At 47.0% G+C, this 20259-nt stretch overlaps 1 protein-coding gene across 3 annotated transcripts in view; it reads left to right on the top strand.

Annotated features, from left to right (window-relative positions):
* LOC138580193 (alpha-2-macroglobulin-like) overlaps positions 1-20259 on the top strand; it is a 149395-nt gene that overhangs the window by 25702 nt on the left and 103434 nt on the right. For 2 of the 3 annotated variants that reach the window (XM_069650530.1, XM_069650531.1), the window contains exons 2-3: positions 613-828; positions 4561-4685. In XM_069650530.1, coding sequence (XP_069506631.1) covers positions 613-828; positions 4561-4685 — 341 coding nt within the window. Of the gene's footprint in view, positions 1-612; positions 829-1182; positions 1307-4560; positions 4686-20259 lie in introns of those variants that run through there. The other variant, XM_069650532.1, reaches the window with a different exon arrangement.

The raw sequence follows: 20259 nt of genomic DNA on the forward strand, positions 1-20259 counted from the left end.
CGCACTGCAACAAAACCTTTTCAAACGGCAAAGGAAATGGTGCTTGAAAAGCTTTCGTCAGCCATTAATATTCCGGGGCTGCAAACTCGGGAAAACTAGTATCCCGAGACTGCAGACCCCAGAATACTAATGACAATAACCGACTCGCCGGCGGGCCATTACCGCCTTAAGGTAATGCCCCCGGGGCCACCATTAACTTCAGGCCCTGGGGGCATTGCCTTAGGCAGTAATGGTATTTATCCCCACCAAAAATATCACCGTCTGGAATGGCCATAGCCGATATTTTTTGGGGGGGGTAAGTTTTGGGGGTTTCAAGGAGCGGGGGTTATAAGCGTGTCCCCCGCTCCTTTAAAAATGTTGCAGGGGAGTCCCCCGCAGGTTCCATGCCTTAATATCGCCGCATATTTTTGCACAGCGATATTTTTGTGGGGATATTAACACGTGGAACCGGCGGTAATCGCCCGCCGGCTCAGCAGTTATTGCCACGGTAATCACCTGGTTTCTCTAGCGAGCCCTGTGCTCTCACAGATACCCCAAACATGTACTATCTGCAGCAAAGGGAAACATGGGTGACAAGCTAAATATCTAAGTGCAAACCTTTGCATTTTGCAGGTTACCGCCATGGCCCAGGAAGCATTGCTAATGTATGGGAAACTGACATACGCCCAGGACGGCTCAAACCAAGTTGTAATCACATCTAGCGGCGATACGGTGGACCAGATCAGCGTGGATCAGAGCAACCGTTTATTGGTCCGAGAGGTAGAAGTGCCCGTAGCCCCAGGCAGCGCCCAGATCGAGGTCAGCGGCTCTGGCTGCCTTTTCATCCAGGTAAGTGGAGGCACTCTGAAATTCACATTGGAGCTGGCGTGGAGGCTGCTGTGGTGATAGTTTAGCGTTCCCGACCCCAACCACCCTGTTGCTAGTTACTGAGCCGGGGCTCCGGCCGCCTATCCGGCCAGTTATTATACAAGCATCTGGGCGGGAGTCAGGGAGCACCGTTCGTTACTTTACAGAGAGGGAAAGTTGCATGATGTGTGATGCCCATACGCGAAAACACTAAAAGCTGCGCGGGATGGGGAACAGGCGGATCTTGCCTGGATCTAGCTGCTTGCTGCTTACCCGCTGAAGTTCTAGCTTGCCTAAGAATTGCCCCCAGATATGATGGGCAGAAGCAGGGATGAGCAGGGATTTGCCCATACAGATCCTTGACCAGAATTAATCTGCCAGGCAGCCATTTTCTTCATTTTGCAAGCCACAGTAGCTTGTCCTAGAATGAGACAGAATGAGAATGAGAATTATGCAGCCGGTAAGGATATGTCGCGCTCTTTCTACTTGGTCAGAACTTAATCTCCATTAACGTCTGTCACGGGGCATCCGCGTCCATGGGCCAATGTATTCGTGCACCTGTAGTATGTTAAAGCGCAGGTGTACTGTGAACCTGCATTAACGTCTGTCCCGGGGCATCCGCTTCCATGAGCCAATGTATTCGTGCACCTGTAGTATGTTAAAGCGCAGGTGTACTGTGAACCTGCATTAACGTCTGTCCCGGGGCATCCGCTTCCATGAGCCAATGTATTCGTGCACCTGTAGTATGTTAAAGCGCAGGTGTACTGTGAACCTGCATTAACGTCTGTCACGGGGCATCCGCGTCCATGGGCCAATGTATTCGTGCACCTGTAGTATGTTAAAGCGCAGGTGTACTGTGAACCTAACCTGCGGAATTTTACACTAGACCATTTCGTGAGCTGTGGGGAATATTCAGTGGAAAGACCGGCTTTGCCTATTCAATGTATCTCTGTTTCTTACCATGCTTTCCACTTTATCGGTATAAACTGATTTTAATCTGAGCTTTTTTATAAAATACTCTGGGCTTCATCAGGGGTTGGGCGCAGCGGCAAGAATGCGGCGATGCCACTTTTACTGCTGCATTACAAATCTCCAGCTTTCCGCCCATTTTCGGCGCGATTACTGCTGGTGCTATTACCGCCGCAGATAATAGCACCTATGGACTCTAAAAGAACTGGGAATTACAGTGCCAACACAACTCGTGATCCGGCACAGATTGCGCCAGACGGAGTTGCAGTAACACTACTAGCATTGGCGGTATCCCGGTGCAATTACCGCCGGGATACCGCCAAGGCCCCCATGTATCCCTCTGTATCTGAGTGGGGTGCTATCGGACTGCAGATCAGCAAGCAGCAGCAGGATGTTGGGTATTGTCTCGCGAGAGGTGGCGAGTGCTCCTTGCTAATGTTGGGGGTAGGGGCGGGGCTAGGCAGCGTTGCGGGTGGGGGGGTGGAGAGTGGCCAGGAGGCCAGGTAGGGGCTTTGTATTATGGGGGAGCGGGCAGGTTGGAGGGTGTGCGGCATGGGAAAGAGGGGTCTCATATGCCACTACTTTCATTGTGCACACTTTGGCTATTGTGGTTAGGGCGAGAACTTGTCATTTGGGTTGGAATACAGCCCGCCATCTGTGGGGATATCTTTTCAGCATATTTAGGCTTTGAGCTAGGAGGGGGTAAAATGAGCTGCCCACAAACACGCCCATTTTATTGGTCGCGCATCCAGGTTGTTTTTTTATGTTTTAGTTTTAGTTTTTTTTATTTACATGAGTTAGTTTATTACAAACATGTTCATGATTGCACTTTACGGCAGTTTAGAGTCAGAATGACTTATTAGCCAGTAGACCTCACCTCCTCCCTCTCTATGATAAGCATCAGTTAATACAATGTATGATCGGTTTTGGCGGGTTACCCAAGAAACAAGCCAGGAGAGGAGAGGTCACCCGCAGCCTTTCCAGCCAGTTTCCATGATGCTCCTGTGCACAGGGCATGCCAGGGTAAGAAGACATCTTCATACTGGCTGTGCCTCTGTGTGCTGGCATCCCTTTGGCTTCGCTCATAATGACACCTATATGACCACTATCCCAGCCTAGGAACACGCAGTGTGGCTTTGCTCACGAGGCTATGCGTGCATGCAGGCTGCGTGCGTACAGGCCAGTACCCCTACATAGAAACACCCACGTTGGCATTGCTGTATTGCCCCATATAAGGTCATGCCACATTAAGAAAACGCTCGGCCGCTGGTAGGGCAGCATCGCCACGTCACCCACTCACTTTGGGCTTACCCATAAAGTCATGTCGGTTCAAGAAAACCTGTTTAAGCGATTTTGCCTCACTGTCTCCCCCGATCACGGGGATCCCCCCGCCCCCGCCCGCTCACACACACTCATTCTTACTCGTTCGCATTCACCGCCCCGCCCCCTCCTGGATGCTGCATAGACGCAGACACCTACACACACTTACCTCCCCCGACTGATGGGCTCAGCCGTGAACTTCGTATCCGGGGCTTATTAAGATTCCCCATCCCTGCAACGGAAGCAGGAAGCACATGTGCTGTTCGCAACCTCGTCCTGACCCCTGGCCGGGGGATCAGGGCGAGGTTGGCCAGCATTGCTCCCACCCCTTCCCCCCAGCGAGGGCTCTGGGCCAGTAGTGCATTAATGCGTGCCATGTACATGGATAAGGGCGCCTCTTCCCAAAGTGAGTGGCAGGGGGTGCTCCTGGACGCGCAGATGGGGTCGTCCGCCACCGCTGCCCTCTGGCCCTGCCACTGCCTCCACCTTCAGACAGGCTGTTAGTCTCCGCCGCCGGCCCATATTATAGGAACTACCTTAACCACACCTTCCCCCACACTCCATGTCACGGTCTTAAAAGGGGTGGCTCGCATGTTGCTCCCCTAAACATCACCCGTGAAAGGATTTCTGACCCTTCTAAGCAGCACTCCCAACATATTCCTGGACTGAACTAGCACAGTCCTACAGTATTGGGGGAAACCCAGGGCGCTGCTTGACTGGACTCTTTGCCCCACCCACCCCCCCTTCTCTGCACCTCAGTCTGTACGTAGGCATCACCTAAATGTACTAGGACCAGTTAGTTAGTCTGTCTTGTCCCGGCTCCCCCATCGCCCCCTCCCAGCTTGGTCTCAACTGTACCTTTCATGCACGTAGTTTCTCAGTGTAGATCATTCGTAATCTTCAAGGCCTAGGAATGACTACTGTACTCCCTTGTCACCTTCCCGCCTTCACCTGTGTATATGCGCTATATTAATAAACAATACATAAAGTGTTGGATGGTGGGTTAGGGAAAAGGCTAAAGAAGCAGCGTCCTCGGCCATGATGTCTTGGGAAGCAGTAGTGTGATGGCCCCATACATGGCATCCACTCAGCTTAACTCAAAGGCGATGCTGTCCTGCAAGAGGCGTTGGAGTCTGAGTCTTCTGCGTCTGCTGCTGTTCTCAGCATCACAGTGTAGACCTCAGGACTTCCCTGCGACCACATGCTCCCTTCCCACTCAAGAAGCCCACCGTACTCTGCTCAAAGAGAGTTGACCAATCTTTGGGGCTCATTGGGTGACAGTGATCAGATTGCAGGGGGTAGGTAGATTGCCAACAGATGTGAGGTGAGGAGACGGGTGGCCCGAGGGGCTTTTCTGTTCCTCTGACGGTAAGTCATTCTGAACATCCACCTCATCGCCCATGACTTGCTTTTTTCTTCCCGTAGAACACTCGCAAGTACAATGTCAAGATTGAGAACAAGGAGGACCAGTTCAGTTTGACAGTGGTAACCACTCCAGGTACCTGTGACAACGGATCCCCAAGGAGTGTTGTGCTCAACATCACCGTCAGGTACTGTACGCTGGCTACTGCTTATGGCAAATGGCTATCCAAGTGGCAGGTGTTTCTATGCCTGACAAACACCCAACCCTGTGCCCTGTGATACACCACAAATCCATTTGCAACTGTATTACGATGATCTAGTTTTACGACACGCTACCAGTGTTCTATTTGGGGGATATGCCTCGCTCTGGTTTGGTGTAGAGTCTTGAAGATTTCAGTGCCATGTTAAGGCCAGGCATTGCTGACATATTCTGTGAACTTTCGGAGATGAGTTGGCAGTCTGAATTTGGCATTTAGCACCCAGGAGCAATCACTGTACTTCAATACAACATAGCAGTAACACGTGTATCGGCGCGTTTCACATGCCATATCATATAATATCATAGCAGTATGTCAATCAACCTGACAAATCCTTACAGAAACAAGCATTGGCGATGGCAACAGTTGGGCTTTTGTGTAGGCATGGGAAAGGCACGGCCATAGAGGTATTAACCGGCCATTGATAGTAGCAGCTGTGAAATGGTGCAAGTACCTGGGCATGTAATAGCAGTCCCTGGAAAATGCCTACACACAAACCAAAAGTGTTGGCTTTGTGAATGCTTGTTTTTAACAGGACTTCAGTGAAGGACGCACATTGTGCTTATAAATCTAGTGGATGTATGCAAACTTGGTTAAGACATTTGTATTACACCAGTAGCGCATTTACCGCTCCAATGTACACGCTGATTCATGGAATTATTTGCGCCGAAAAACAGGGATTTGTGTGCCATTCTGGCCGCAAATCTCCATTTGTTAAAGAGGGATTTGCCGGCAGAATGGCGCACGAATCCCCGTTTTTTGCGCAATTAATTCCATGAATCAGCATGTAAGTCATTAACTCTCAGAAAACGGCTTTGAAAAAACACTGACAGCCACTTCGAGCTCAACGTTTGATGGTAAGGCTTGAAAGATAGGTCCCTGGAGGATGTGTTTTGGGTGGGAATGGCCACAGGGATTAGCATGGCCACGGGCAGTCAATGGGTGCATAAATAACCAAACATCACTTGCAAGCTTCGTGTCCCTCCTCACAGGTCTTTTTTCCTGAGCTTTGTTGGCTTATTGGTGGTGCTTTAGCACCACCAAATAGCCAAAACTAAAAATCCGAGGATGGATCCATTGATTGCAATTAAAATGTGCCAACAACGAAGGAAAACGCTAGAGGTCCATCAGAGGGAAATATGCGTGGAAGGCTGCGTGGAAGGCTGCACAGGGGAGGTTTGCACAGTGATGCTGAAAGGGCAGGTTAAAACAAGCATTGGCATGGCCAATAGTTTGTGATTGTGTGGAGCTGCTTAGAGGCATTTGCTTAATATTAACCCTTTCCCAGCTAATGACATCATATGAGCAGGGAGTACCATTATTTCCCAGTTATTGCCAAAATATGTTCTGGAACCCGCATCATACGCCAGGATGTGTCACATGTTGTCACCAAAACGCATCAGAGTTGACATCAGAAGCCCAGTTCTCAGCCAATTGACTTACAGATTCACGTGCTCGGAATAATTCACTGTTATCAGCCTCGGAATTATTCTCGATTATACTAGAAATAACCAGGTAGTACAATTTTACAGGCCAGCCATACTCTGCCCGTTCTCAGGTATTGCCATCAAAATGTCATCACTTCCTTACGGCGGACCCAGGAAGCCACTAGACTTTCCTCTGAATACCCCAGTAAAAAAAAAAAAAAACTCCGATTCAGTCAAAAGGCGCATAGGCAACCCGAGCAAGCCCAATAATACTTGCAGGCCTTAGCTGAGAAAGAAAAAACACAAAAGATGAGCAAATTACCTACGTCAAGGACGGCACAGACCAAGTTCGGATCACATCTAACGGCACTGGGGTTGACCTTATGGCCTGAGTAATTCCTCCCCCCTGTAGAACCCACACACGGGAGCAAACACACTGGGAAAAGAGGCTTGCTCGCCTGAGGCCCTTTCCCAGGAGTCTTCGCATGAAGACACTATGTCACCTGATGAACAGAAAAGCCCATATAGTGGGCGACCGCCACAACAAGTCCAGGGAGACAGTTCGAGGGGACCTATCCCAAAGGCACGAGGATGCCTACTGGAGATGAGCCGGGCTCCTGGTGTGAGGTGAAAGGATTATCCTCCGGTACCAGAGTCCAGAACAATGAGGCTCCCTGGCAAAATGAGCACAAAAGCATAGGGAAACCAAGGACTCCAGGAGAATGCAGGGCACACGAATTAGAACGTCAGCATCAACATGTACAGAAGAGAAGGCAACCCAAAAACAATCTAGTTCAGCACCGGGAAGTCAGTCCAATCAGGAAAAAGAGAATCCGGGGAACAAAAACTGAACAACCCAGCAGGAAATAATCACACAGGAAGCGCCACTCACGGAAGCAGGAACATACGTTGAGAAGCAGTGCTCTGTGGTCAGAACTCAACATAACAAGTCTGGCGTTGCAGGACATGTCACGTGATTGGAAGTTGTCCACGCTCAGCGCATTGATGTTACTCTGCACAAGGGCATCCCGGGAGTGGTAGTTCAGTAGCGCACGGTAATACTGGCGTCTCCAGGGCAACCACCAGTGTCGCTGACACCAGTGCACGCGCCAACACAACACACAACACAAAAGTCAGGGTATTCATTCCATTAACATTGTAAAGTATCAGAAGTTCGTGGATTCATATATGCAAGGTACTGGCATCTTTGGCAGGGATTTTCATTAATTGTGCAGGTGTTCTTCCAATTGCTAAGCATTGCAATCTAATGCTCAGGTGCTCATCTGAATGTTAAGGATTGCCATCAAATGCTTAGGTTCCCATCTCAATGCTAAGGATTGCAATCTAATGCTCAGGAGCTCATCTGAATGTCAAGGATTGCCATCAAATGCTTAGGCTCCCATCTCAATGCTAATAATTGCAATCTAATGACAGGTGCTCATCTGAATGTTAAGGATTGCCATCAAATGCTTAGGTTCCCATCTCAATGCTAAGGATTGCAATCTAATGCTCAGGTGCTCATCTGAATGTTAAGGATTGCCATCAAATGCTTAGGTTCCCATCTCAATGCTAAGGATTGCAATCTAATGCTCAGGTGCTCATCTGAATGTTAAGGATTGCCATCAAATGCTTAGGTTCCCATCTCAATGCTAAGGATTGCAATCTAATGCTCAAGTGCTCATCTGAATGTTAAGGATTGCCATCAAATGCTTAGGTTCCCATCTCAATGCTAAGCATTGCAATCTAATGCGCAGGTGCTCATCTGAATGTCAAGGATTGCCATCAAATGCTTAGGCTCCCATCTCAATGCTAAGGATTGCAATCTAATGACAGGTGCTCATCTGAATGTTAAGGATTGGCATCAAATGCTTAGGCTCCCATCTCAATGCTAATAATTGCAATCTAATGACAGGTGCTCATCTGAATGTTAAGGGTTGCCATCAAATGCTTAGGCTCCCATCTCAATGCTAAGGATTGCAATCTAATGCTCAGGTGCTCATCTGAATGTTAATGATTGCCATCAAATGCTTAGGCTCCCATCTCAATGCTTATATTTGCACTCTAATGACAGGTGCACATCTGAATGTTAAGGATTGCCATCAAAAGCTTAGGCTTGCATCTCAATGCTAAGGATTGCAATCTAATGCTCCGGTGCTCATCTGAATGTAAAGGATTGCCACCAAATGCTTAGGCTCCCATCTCAATGCTAAGGATTGCCTTCCAATGCTCAGGTGCCCATCCCAAAGCTGAGACTTGCCATGAAATGCTCGGGTGCTTCTCAACTCTAAGGATTGCCATTAATTGCTCAGGTGTGCACGCCAGTGCTAAGGATTGCCAAAAAATGCTCAGGTGCTAATTATAATGCAAATGATTACTGTAACATGCTCAGATGTTCATCTCAATGCTAATGATTACTTTGAAATTTGCAGCAGCTTATCCAAATGCTAAGGTTTGCCAGGAGATTATCTGGTGCCAATCCCGGTGTTAAGGATTGCCTTCAAATTCTCTGGCACTCCCATCCATGACAGGGATGTACACATGACTGCCATAGATTGCCAGGCATTACCTTATTTATTTATTTGTATATGGTTAAACAACAAACCGTTACAAAATGGTCTCAATACAATACATTTTACAAGAGTTTTGGAACACAGTTTAAAACCTATGAATAATTCATCAGATGTAAAAGGAGATAAAATACACTGTAATACGAATTGAAAAGATTTTAGATACACACAACCTCTTCTATCAGCATAAAAACTCAAACATATATAAGCTGAGTCAGCCTAAAGTATAGCTACATTCAAAGATCAATAAGGTTATAAAACACTCTATAAAAATAAGAAGCTAAAATTGATCATACAATTTAGTTGTAATTTCCCGAGGTCAGAGCTTTCATAGTTAATACATAATGTTCAAGAATTCATAGTGTTATAGACACTCTGTGGAATAACGAGCTACAATTAATCCTGTAGATTGCATCTCCCCAAAAATAGCAACGCTGCTAGCTTCAAGGACAGGACCGTGTACAGACAAAGATGGTCCGGGTGCACCCGTTCAGTGTTAGAAGTGAACTTATTTAAGTGGGAGATATGCTCTACCAAGAGTGCCGGGCACGTTATGAGTAAGTGGGGTAGAGTTTCCTTTTCCGTATAATATGACAATATCTGCAGACTGAGGTTTCCCTCACATCACGAATTCTAATCGAAATAATCTCCCCCGTTAAAAGGAAATTCATGCAAAAATGCATACAGTTATTCCAAAGGAAACACTCTCAACTATAATTCCATGGTACCCAAACCTTTGCGGTGGAGACAGAGGTGCTCATCGATTTAGCCACATCTTCTCTAGTTTGAATCCAGTCATTCAAATGAATCTTTTTCTTCACCTTAACAGGGCTGGCGATTAAGGTTTCCAAGCTAAGGTCTAAGAGTAACAGTTGGGCACAGCGGATAGACATTATTTTCCTAACGTCAATATTCAACTCGTCAGCCTTCATAACTATGGCATAGAATTGTTGATCAGAGGAAGTATGGGTTTTCCTACGTAGCGCCAATTGTTTCCACCGTACAATACTTGCTAAGTATAGGGTGCCTAATTAAAATTTAGTCGCTGACAAAGAGTTACTACCGGGCAAAAAGCAAAAGACCTTCCACAATAGCATGGCTTCATAGACACCTAAATCACCAATCGACCAATCGGGGTAGGTTTCCGTCCGATAGATCAACTTTGGGGCAGACCACCTTTCCTTGATAACATTTGAAGACTGGAAGTAGGGAAACTGTCCCAGATTTCCTGTTGACTCTACACGTCTGTGACGCCAACAAGACTGCTTTCTGGTGACGGTAGTTCCTATAAAAAACATTTGATGTCTGAGTAACAAGAGGGTAGCCTAGATAAGGCATACTGTCGCAGAATGCAAGCTTGGATTTATTCATATTTATTCAAATACCAAGAATACTTTGGTTTCTTTTCCCTCTTACAGAATTTTAGAACAACCGTTTTTTGGGGATTAATCCTTAACTTATTTTGATCAATGTACAGGGTAAAAGCATCAATAAGCCCCTGCAGGCCAACCGGTGTACGGTTGAAGAACACAAAATCGTCGGTGAAGCCCACCCAAGAGACACAGATGTTCCCAATTTTCAGTGGGGCAAAAGACACCCTTGTGAGGCACCCCCCCATGCTAGAAACGTAAAGGTCATAAAGGCACAGTGCCAGAATACAACCAAGGTCCTTGCAAGTGGGAATAGGAGTAGACATGGAGCCCTTGTTGTATTAAACAGACTGTCACAGACAGACTGTCACAGAGGTGCCTTCATGTATGCATACCATAATGTTTAATAAACCCTCAGGACAGTCCAGATTGCTCATCTTATTCCATAAAATCTCACGGAAATGGAAAGCTAAGGATAGATCCATGGAGACAGCATATACAGGCAGCGTGCCATCCGTCCATGACAGGTTCTGTACGTAAGACATTCAAAATTCACCACAGTCAGTACCCATTTGTTTTCGAAAACCAATTTGGGACATCTGCAATATGTTTGATGAACCACACTAGTTTCTAGTTTCTCCAAGATCAGGACAGCAAACATTTTTGAATCTGCGTCCAAAAGTGTTATAGGATGATAATTCCGGGAGGACAGTTTATCACCTTTTTTATAAATAGGAATAATGTCCGCCTGTTTCCAGGATGGAAGAAGGGTCCTGGTGGTCATATTATCTTGAAGCAGTATAAATATAATAGAAGCCCATAACCAGGAATCGCTTTTAAAGATTTTTTTGGCCAAGAAGTTTGAACTGCTTGCGCGGGAGTCGCTCTCCCTATTAATGCACCCTTCAATATCTTCTATTGAAAAGGACAATAGCCAATCTTTTGAAGGCTCCCGGCCAGATGGATTAGGGTTCTCCTGACCGTACAGCTCCACAAAATGAGCAGTCCAAGCTGCTTCAGAAACTGGATTGCTTTGTACAGCTGACTGGTTTAACTCTAGGCTGTTTATCAAATTCCAAACGTTACAGGAGTTTTTAAGGCCACCAACATCCCCTCTACATCCCATTGATACAGCAGCTGTCTGCAGCTTTTTATCTGATTTTTCAGGTTTTGTTTTGTTAATTTGATCTTAACAGTGCGGGCCTCAATGTCTATGCTAACGTTGTTCATTATTCCTCTGATCCTTTGACGCACAGTTCTCTTCAGTTGACGAACATGTGCGTCAAACCTATGGGGGTGTTTTCTTTTAATCAAGCTCCCCAAGCTACTTTTACAAGCACACACCATAATGGATTCAATATGCTGTTTAAAAGAAACAGTTGAGAAAAGCGAAAACTTGGACTCATGTGAGCAATTGATAAAGTTACGAGACACCATCACATTAAATGTATCAATGTTTCCCTCATGCCATCTTAGTCTAGTGCCTTTCATATTGACTGTCAATGTATCGGGTCTTCTAGAAAGTAGATAATTCTGTGCTAGACAGACGAAATGCAAGGTTATCATGCTGTGATCACTAGATACACTCAGAAGTATATCTATGTCTTACAAGAGACCAAGAGAGCATGAGTAACAAAGACAAAGTTTATAGGGCCTCCATTCAAGGGTCGCGCTCCCGTATTGAAGGGTGCCGTTACGGGTCCGGCACCCTTCATTACGGGAGTACTGATTACGAGGTTCCCTTTGCGGGACCCAGACCAGACTTCTGGTAAAACCAGACGTCTCTTCCGGGTTCCACGAGGGGAAGAGGGAGGTAATAACGGGCCATTCGTAATGTGCCCGTTATTACCTCCCTCCCCATTCTCATTGAGCCCTATGGGAGCTCAAATGGGAATGGGGAATGGTTCCTTCAAGGAGGAATTACAGGGTCCTCCAATGTTGGAATGACCCGGTTATTCCTCATTGATGGAACCAGGTAATGGAGCCCGGTTTGGAGCTAATAGCACCATGGCTGCCTCCAAACTCGTAATGAGGCTCTATGACTGATGCACAGTCCCTCCCATGTCAAATCGATTCTCCAACTCCGTTTACGTCCAATATATCATTCAAGGCACACAGACCCCATGTCTCCAATGTTCTATGCAGTTTCTTTCCTTGCACAGATTTTCTATTGACAGCGTGATTTCTTGTGCTTAATTAACAGTCCATATCGGGGTTACACTTGCAGAGGTGGTACAGGCAACGTTAAAGTCCCAACCCGCTATCACCTGCCCACCAGGGTAGGAGGTTGATCATTCTTCTAATACAGAATGTATATCCTGACGAAAGCAGGGTAGGTCCGTTAAAGGGTTCCAGTAAATATTCAATCAAATATTACTAAAGGAGCTATCCTTCGACCCTGTCATGAAAACCGCTAATATACCCCTTGATGGAGCCAAATGCTGCGTGATGGAGTAGCCTAAATCATTGTGAATTGCTACCATGAGGCCCCCTGCCAGGTACTCCTTTGCGCCTTGGGTTGCAGGAACAACTTCAATAGAGTACCCGTCAAATACTGGTGAGTGGACCAACCTTGTTTCCTGCAACAAAATGAAAGAAATAGTTTGCAGGAAAGAACCCAGAGAAGCATCAGAAAGAAGAGAGGAGGAACCACTTGCGTTCAGGAGATAATAGAGAGGCCATTGATTTTGCTAAAGGGGACCCTTCATTTCCTTAAGTTGATTAATGGAATCTCTCAATGCCATGGCAAGCCAACGCCACTGCCCCTCCTCTGCAGTAGAGCAATTTCTACTTTTGGACTCTTCTTGCATTTGGGTATTTTTAACCTGACCTTTAAACCTCAGTACTATTTCCTCTGGGGAGGCCTCTTTCGCAACTAAAGATTGTGTTACCCTGGTTAAGAGGTCATAACCCAGTCTGTTTAAATTAGAAGCTTCCTTTAGAAGAATGTCATATACAATGCGGGACGGAATAACCAACCGCACATGATCATATCTGTGAGGGTGGTCAAAGTCCACTAGCACATCTTTAGTAGTGATTAGGCGCAGGGCAGCGATTTAATTCAAAAGAGCCAAAACTTGCATCCTGTTAAGGGAGGGGTTCCCTTCTCTGTCAAACATATACTTCAGGGAAAGGTTTGGGTCATCAGGGAAGGCTACTTTTTTCTTATGACCTCCTCCGTCATGGCGATGTATACAGCGGTTTTCTGCGGTTCATCAGCGCTAAAAGGAAGGCCCTCCCCTGAAGTCTGCCCACCCAATAAGAAAGGTGTCCTACCACCAGAGGATCATTCACAGTGGTCAGTAAACCTGCGCCTAATTGGTCAGGGATTGTCTGGGGACAATCTTGTTTTAGGATCTGTGCCACTATTACCGTGATTGCTTCCTTAGTTAAAATGTGGTTGTTAAATGCCATCTCTAAACGGGGGGTACATGCTAGGTCTTGAGTATGTGATGGGTGGGGACCAACCCTCTTATCAGGATCCTCCTATGAAACTAACATAGTCCCCCAACTAATGATTGAGACCGGATCTACAGGCTTCCTTGTTTGCACCCCCCCTAACAATACCAGCCTCTGATAGATCTTTAGGGTTACCAGCCACAGTTTGGCATTCTTGGTTAACCCCATGATGTTTTATTCCCCCAAAAGGTTTATAATGGGGGCACACATTTAAATAAATCATACACTCTTTTATCTTTCTGTTTGTTAATGGGAGGCTTAGGCTTACAGCCTTTCAGTAAGCCCTTATTTTTCATTGTGTCAAAGAGAGTGTTCATAGATGATTCATACTGGCCCCCCCTGTGCAGTACCACCTTCCGTCTTCTAAAGCCGCTAGAGTTTCCTTGTCAATTGAATCCACTCCCTCCAAAGAGAGGTCCACTGATGTTAATGAACAAATCGGGATGCTCCCCCAACCACTGTCCCGAGATACCATTACCTATATTATCGTGACATATAAATTGACGCAGGAACTTTCTTGAGGACTTATTCTGTTTTGTTTTTTAGATGAGGTTAACACATCGGAAAACTTGGGGTGAGGAGACACCGATCGGGGCACCATCCATAGTCTGAGCTTTGCTAACTAGAGTGTCTAAGCCCAAATTGGCAGAAGGAAAGAAGTCACAGTCTATGGGTGCCACAATCTTATTCTCTGGATGCTGTGGGTATAAACTCGCTGGCTCAGTACCCATGTGCACAGTATGCTTATTTAGCACAACAGTTTCTACAGCATGCAATGTACCTGCTATGGTCTCTATGTATGCAGAATGTTTTTTCAATTCGCCACACATTCCTTTACAAAGGTATAGTATAGCCCAAGAGGACATATTTGGTTCCGTCCCTGCTAGAGAAATGGTGGGAATTGTAATGGGGGCATTGTATCACAAGGAGGACACTGACACTAAAGTTACATGTTTGAAAACCTTTATTTAATTTGAAAGGGGTAGGAAAACTCCCATCTGGCCCTATCTCTAAGATGGGAGTGATCTCGACCATCAAATAATAAAGAAAACACTGTCCTAGTCAGTCTTAATCCAAAATAATATTTATACTCGAAAAACCTATTGCCTGCCCTCACTCTAATACAACACATGTGAAAGGGAAAATGTTGTGACAAAGGAAAAATCTGTGTAAACAAAATAGGGCAGAATGGCAAGTGAAGATTCTTACCCCATGTTGTCTGACACGTGGGTTGAGGGGAACACTTGGCGTACAGACACACTCCAGCTTAGGTAGCCTATTCTGCCTTCCAGAACCCTCTTGGCTTTTAAGCACTGAGTCACAAGTTTGAGGGTTCGACCTCTTGGGTTCCCCTTCCCCTAAATCCAGCTCGCAGCTTGACAACCTTTCTCAGAGTCTTTTCGATAAGGCACATTCTCTTTGCCGGACCACTCTAATACTTGTGATTTCTGGCTTTCAACATTGGTGTCTCTCTCACTCGTATCTTATATGTGTGCACGTATCCTTCATGCCCTCTTAAAATGTTGCAAGCACAGACTGGACTTTAACTGCTTCAATTAACTCACCAGTTGGATTTAGGAGTTTCTTTTCATTTCATTCTTTTGATGTTGCAGTCAAGGCCGTTACTCTTGTAGCCTCAGCGCCTCCCCAACTCTGCCGCTCACCCAGGAGAGAGGCTTGTAACTTGCAGAATGTTAGATGGTCTCTCTTCATCCTGTCTGGGCTGGCTTGCGCAGCCCTTGCGACTTCTAGGAAGCAGCAGTCCCTCACAAAAGGGATTTTAAGCTTCTAGATTCTTGATCTCATCACTTCGGCATGTTGCTCTCCTCTGCTCGCCTTGCCACCACTCTGGAAGAGTCACCCCTCTGTATGCATTGCCTCATTCAGCTTTTTCTCATCAAAATGTCTTTTTGCATTCAAGTCACATTATCCATCACTCTGATTTTGCTCCCACTTCGCTAGCTCCCCTTTTTGGCACTCTGGCAGTTTTGGGAGATGTGGTGGGCCTTAATGAGATGTCCATGATGGGTGGGCCTCACCACCTCAAAGGACTGAATTATTCTGTGCACAGGGGAGGAGCTCTGGCTTGGGTGCTGCCAGGTAGTCCACAGCTGCCCCTGGTTTAGCTGCCTGGAGTTACAGCTCCCTCGCCACACTGCAGTTTCCCTCACACTCACAGGCTCAGTGCTTTGGCAGTCCTTCTCCTTCCAGGGTTTCTCCAACTTGTCTTCTCTCCCCCTGGCTTATGTGCACCATCCAGCATCCACAACCCGCTCAGCGGGTGCCTGTATGCTCTGCCTTTTATACTGACTGTGAGGCTTAACAGGTTTCAGGTGGAAATTACTGTAGAGGGAGGCCTGACCTTGCCTGGCCCCATTTTCGGGACATTGTCATAGAGTTGGTATGGTTGATTTGTATACCTTCTCTTGGGTAATCTTCATTACTCCTGTTTGACCTCTTCTTCCCAATACTTGAAGGATAGCATGAATCAAGGGGATTCTGGGAAGTTTAGTGTTTAGCAGACTTTGAAAAAAGAGGTGAGTTGAATAATTGTCTGGAGATTTGTCCATAAGAAAATACGGAGTATGGGGTTTGTAGTTTCCCTCAGAAGGGGAGGGAATGTTATTGTTAGAAAGAGGGGAATACATGTGTTGTGGATAAATGGATTTTGGTTTCCTGTGAGGCTTTCAACTTCTCCTCTTTAAGGCAATGAGTAGGGATGCACCAGAATGGGGGGATATCATGTCTTACCTTCGGATGTCCCGCCCTCACTCCCTGAGGACCCCTCATCCAGGTGATCCTCCTGCACAGGTCCACCTCCAGGGTCTGGATCCAAAGGTGATGGCCATGCCCTGGCCATCTGAGCAAGAGGTCCCCGGGTGTAGACAGTGAGACAACTTCAGGTTTCTCACAGAAGGTACACATGATCTAAAACAGAGCTACTCTCTACTTCTTAAGAGAATAGAGTGAGCCCTGTAGGGGCCAGGGAGGCAGTCACACCTTTGAAGAAAATGGGAGGAATATTCATGAAAGAACTGTTAAGACCTCCCTCTGCAGTATTAATAACAGGGTCAGTAATCGAGATGGGTACAGATAAGTTTGCACCAAGGTCCTGAGGTTGGTGATCTTTGGCTCTTGTACTGGGGAGCCTGGTGGCCGGTTCCTTAGCCAAAGCTTGTGATGGGTTATTAGTTGCTTCCTCCGGAGAAGGAGTCAGAGGCAAGTCCAAGGCACAAGTCATACTGTCTTTTCTTGGGGAAAAGATCAGGGGAGCATCAATAATGTCAAGGCGCAACACTGCCGGTTTCACCTTTTTGCACCTTTTTGTTGTTGTTGATCCAGTAGATTAATGAGTTTGAAAGTCCCATCGCCGTGCCCCCAAAGCTGCCAGCCGCTAGGCAAAGGGGGGCCAAGAGTGCAGTACCAGGATGAGGCGCTCAGATGATTGGGCACCAAGCCCCACCCGAAGTCACCGCGAGTCCAAAGAGAGCAGCTGAAAGAGTGGGGCGGATGACCCAATCACACAGGCACCCAACACATGGGTCAAAGGCTGAGGCACACGCCCCCACCCGCAGACACTGCTAAAGTCCAAAAACAGAGCTCAAGAAGTGAGCCTTGAGCCCCCTCTCCACCGGGGCCACTGTTCATCGAATAAAGCACTCAAGATGTGTGGTAGATCAAATATGCACAGCTCGGAGGGTAGGTCTATGAACTCTCCCCCACCGTTGACGCTCTTTGCAAATGAAAGACGTGCAGATGGACCCAAATAGGTTCCGGCATCAGTGCCAGCAATCTCACTACTCCACTTTGCACAGAGCCGAGGCGCCATCCCCAAAAGGGGCAATGCAGAGGAGAAATTCACAAGCAGGCAAAAGGCAGAGATGGGGGTAGATCAGGAAAACAGTCCCCTTAAATCCTTGTCACGCACCTCCAACAAAAGCTGTTGACTCGCTTCTGGCAAAATTTTGATAAGGCAGAAAACCTGGGAGCCAGGCTAGTGAGAGGCAGTGTGTGGCAAAGACCACATCCACCAAACACCAAACACTCTGCCGACACTCCACCTCGCTCTGCTCCCAGGCAGGGGTTACATGCAGGAGACTCCGCTTCAATTCAATAAACATGGAAGACAGGCTTTCACTCTTGCCAACCAATGCTAGCTCGTTCTCCTTCTCCCGTACCAAACACTCTGTCGACAATCCGCCTCACTCGGCTCTCAGCCAGGGGTTACTTGGAGGAGACTCTGCCTCAATTCAATAAACACAGAAGACAGGCTTGCACTCTTCCCAACCGCTGTTAGCTCCTTCTCCTTCTCCCGTACCAAACACTCTGCCGTGTTACTGTTAAATGTTCAGATTCTCCCACCACCAAATATTTTCATCAAAATTCCATGTACTCACACATATGTCAGGGATTTCCATCAAATGGCCAAGTACTCCTGCCATTGCAGCAGACATCATCAAATGACCAGATACTCGCATCATTGCCAGGGAATTACAGCAGTGCATGGTAGGGGAGTGCAGTATTGTTCCTCCCTCTGCACAGGTCTCCTCCATGGCCCAAGGTGAGGGTGCGGAGGCGGAAAACCAGTTGGGGCAAAAGAGAATCAATGCTTTTAGCGAAAGATGGTCATTGATTACCTGCTCGCTCACCTGTGCACCCCACAGAATTCTATGTGTGTCTCTGGAAAACACAACCTATTTCAAACGGTGCACAAAGCACAGAATGGTTCACATGTATAACCTACCCTCAGCCTTCAACTGTGTGTATGAAAACAGCTGGCAATTTGGGACCAAACTATTACAGATCTAATCTAGATAAAAATAATTGTCAAATCCAACAGGTTGGCCTTCATTCAGATGTATATTCCACCTTTCAGATATTTTGAACATTTACATTTTCTATATAGAGCAATGTTAAGCAAAGGAAGCCCAAAGAATAACATGCTAATATTGACCTTATCTACAAAAAAAATATATTCTTTACATTTTCTTAAAAGGAAAGAATGGGACCGCTGTAAGTACTTTTTTTGGGGCTCTGTGATGGGTCTGCCGGGGTAGCAATCACTGCACCACACTAATCTGACCCACCCCTCTAATTACTCTAATTTTCTTATTGCACCACCTATAAGTATCTTAGTGAACTGTATTGTTGGCCATCTCTCACATCTCTCTAGGACAGTCGATGCCCATCTTGGATTGCTGTTGTGTTGAAACTAGGCCTTTTCCCCTCCTTGCAGAATAGTCGAATATACGTGTTTTTGCATTGCTGTTTGTGTTGAAACTAGGCCTTTTAGCTCTCCTTTTAGGAAAGTCAAACCTAGAGGTTTCTGCAGTGCACTGTCCCCCCTGTCTTCCTTCCAGGCTGCTCCTGCATTCACCTGTGGTGTGTTGCTTGCTTGTTGCCTCCTATGGGCCTCCTTCTGTGTGAACCCTCCCACTCTGGTGCTTCCTGTGGTGCTCGGCTGTGGGCTGTTCTTCTTTCCTCCCTTGCTCTCAATCTCTCCCATCTTTTCAAACTGCTTCTCTATCTCCTATCCTATCCCTCTCACTAAGTGTGGAAGGAAAAAATTCAAGAGAGATATCCTGGTCTCCAACCCAGTCCTCCCTATCGCTGATACCCACATAAGTGCTTCCTCCAGACATACTGTTATGTTCCGGCCATGGAAGGTCTGGCATAGATGGTCCCTTTCCCGACTTAGGTGATCGATCTATGGCTAGAACCGTTACGTACAGTCTAGTCTTCTTCCAAGATGGCCGCTTCGGGCAGCGTTTCTATAACAACGCACTGAAACCTACGTTCAGTGCGTTGTATCGCTCCCACTTCCTGTTTAGGCTTCGGAACTCTTGTTCGTGTTGCCAGCTGTTCGCTCTTGGTCCTGGTCCTGCTTGCGGGAGTTTCTTCGGCTTCAGCCCCTCCTCGCTCTGTACCTCTCCGCCCGGCTTCTTCCCTTGCCTTCTCTCCTCGCTTTCGCTCTCTCGCATCCGGCTTCGGTTGAGTGCTCTCCATCTGCTCGCCTCCGGCTTCCAGTGTCATCTATGTTCGGGCCGCAGGATTTCTTTCCTTTCCTGTGCCTCTGCACACACTAAAGCCCCTATAGGCGTTCATCCCTATACCTCGCTCTGTTCTGTCTTCCTCTTCTTCCTGCCTTTCCCTATCTACAATTACCTTCCAAGGAGCTTCCCCTTTAAATTGGATAAATTCTACTGCCTGCAGAATCTCGACCGCCAGTCTGATCAAGCTCCACGTGCAGCCTGTGTGCTTCAGGGTTTTTTGGTGCCGCAGAAGCTTTTTCCCTGGATTTTAGGATGGGCTTACTGAGGGTCCCTCTTGGCGGGGAGTTCCTCAGTTGCCAAGGTGGCCTCCAGTGGAGCCCGTCCCTACCTCCACGATAAGAAGGTAAAGGGCCAAAGAAAGAAGACCCAGAAGGCTACTACTAGAGGAAGTAGAGGGACCTCACGGACACTGAGCACATCTTCAGGAACCTCAGGTGAGGAGGGGTCACGGGAGAGAGACCTAGCCGTTAGCAATCACAACACATACTCTCACCGACATCATCTTTGTCGTTCCCTCTCCAGACCTGTGGACCCCTCATATGGTTGTTGTTCTCTCTCCTTTCTCCTTCCCCCATAAATGTTGGCACCCGGTGGGAGGTACTTGTGGCTACCTTCCAATCCTTCAATAC

This window comes from Ambystoma mexicanum, chromosome 3p (assembly GCF_040938575.1).
Source record: "Ambystoma mexicanum isolate Mex_15411 chromosome 3p, UKY_AmexF1_1, whole genome shotgun sequence".
NCBI lineage: Eukaryota > Metazoa > Chordata > Amphibia > Caudata > Ambystomatidae > Ambystoma > Ambystoma mexicanum.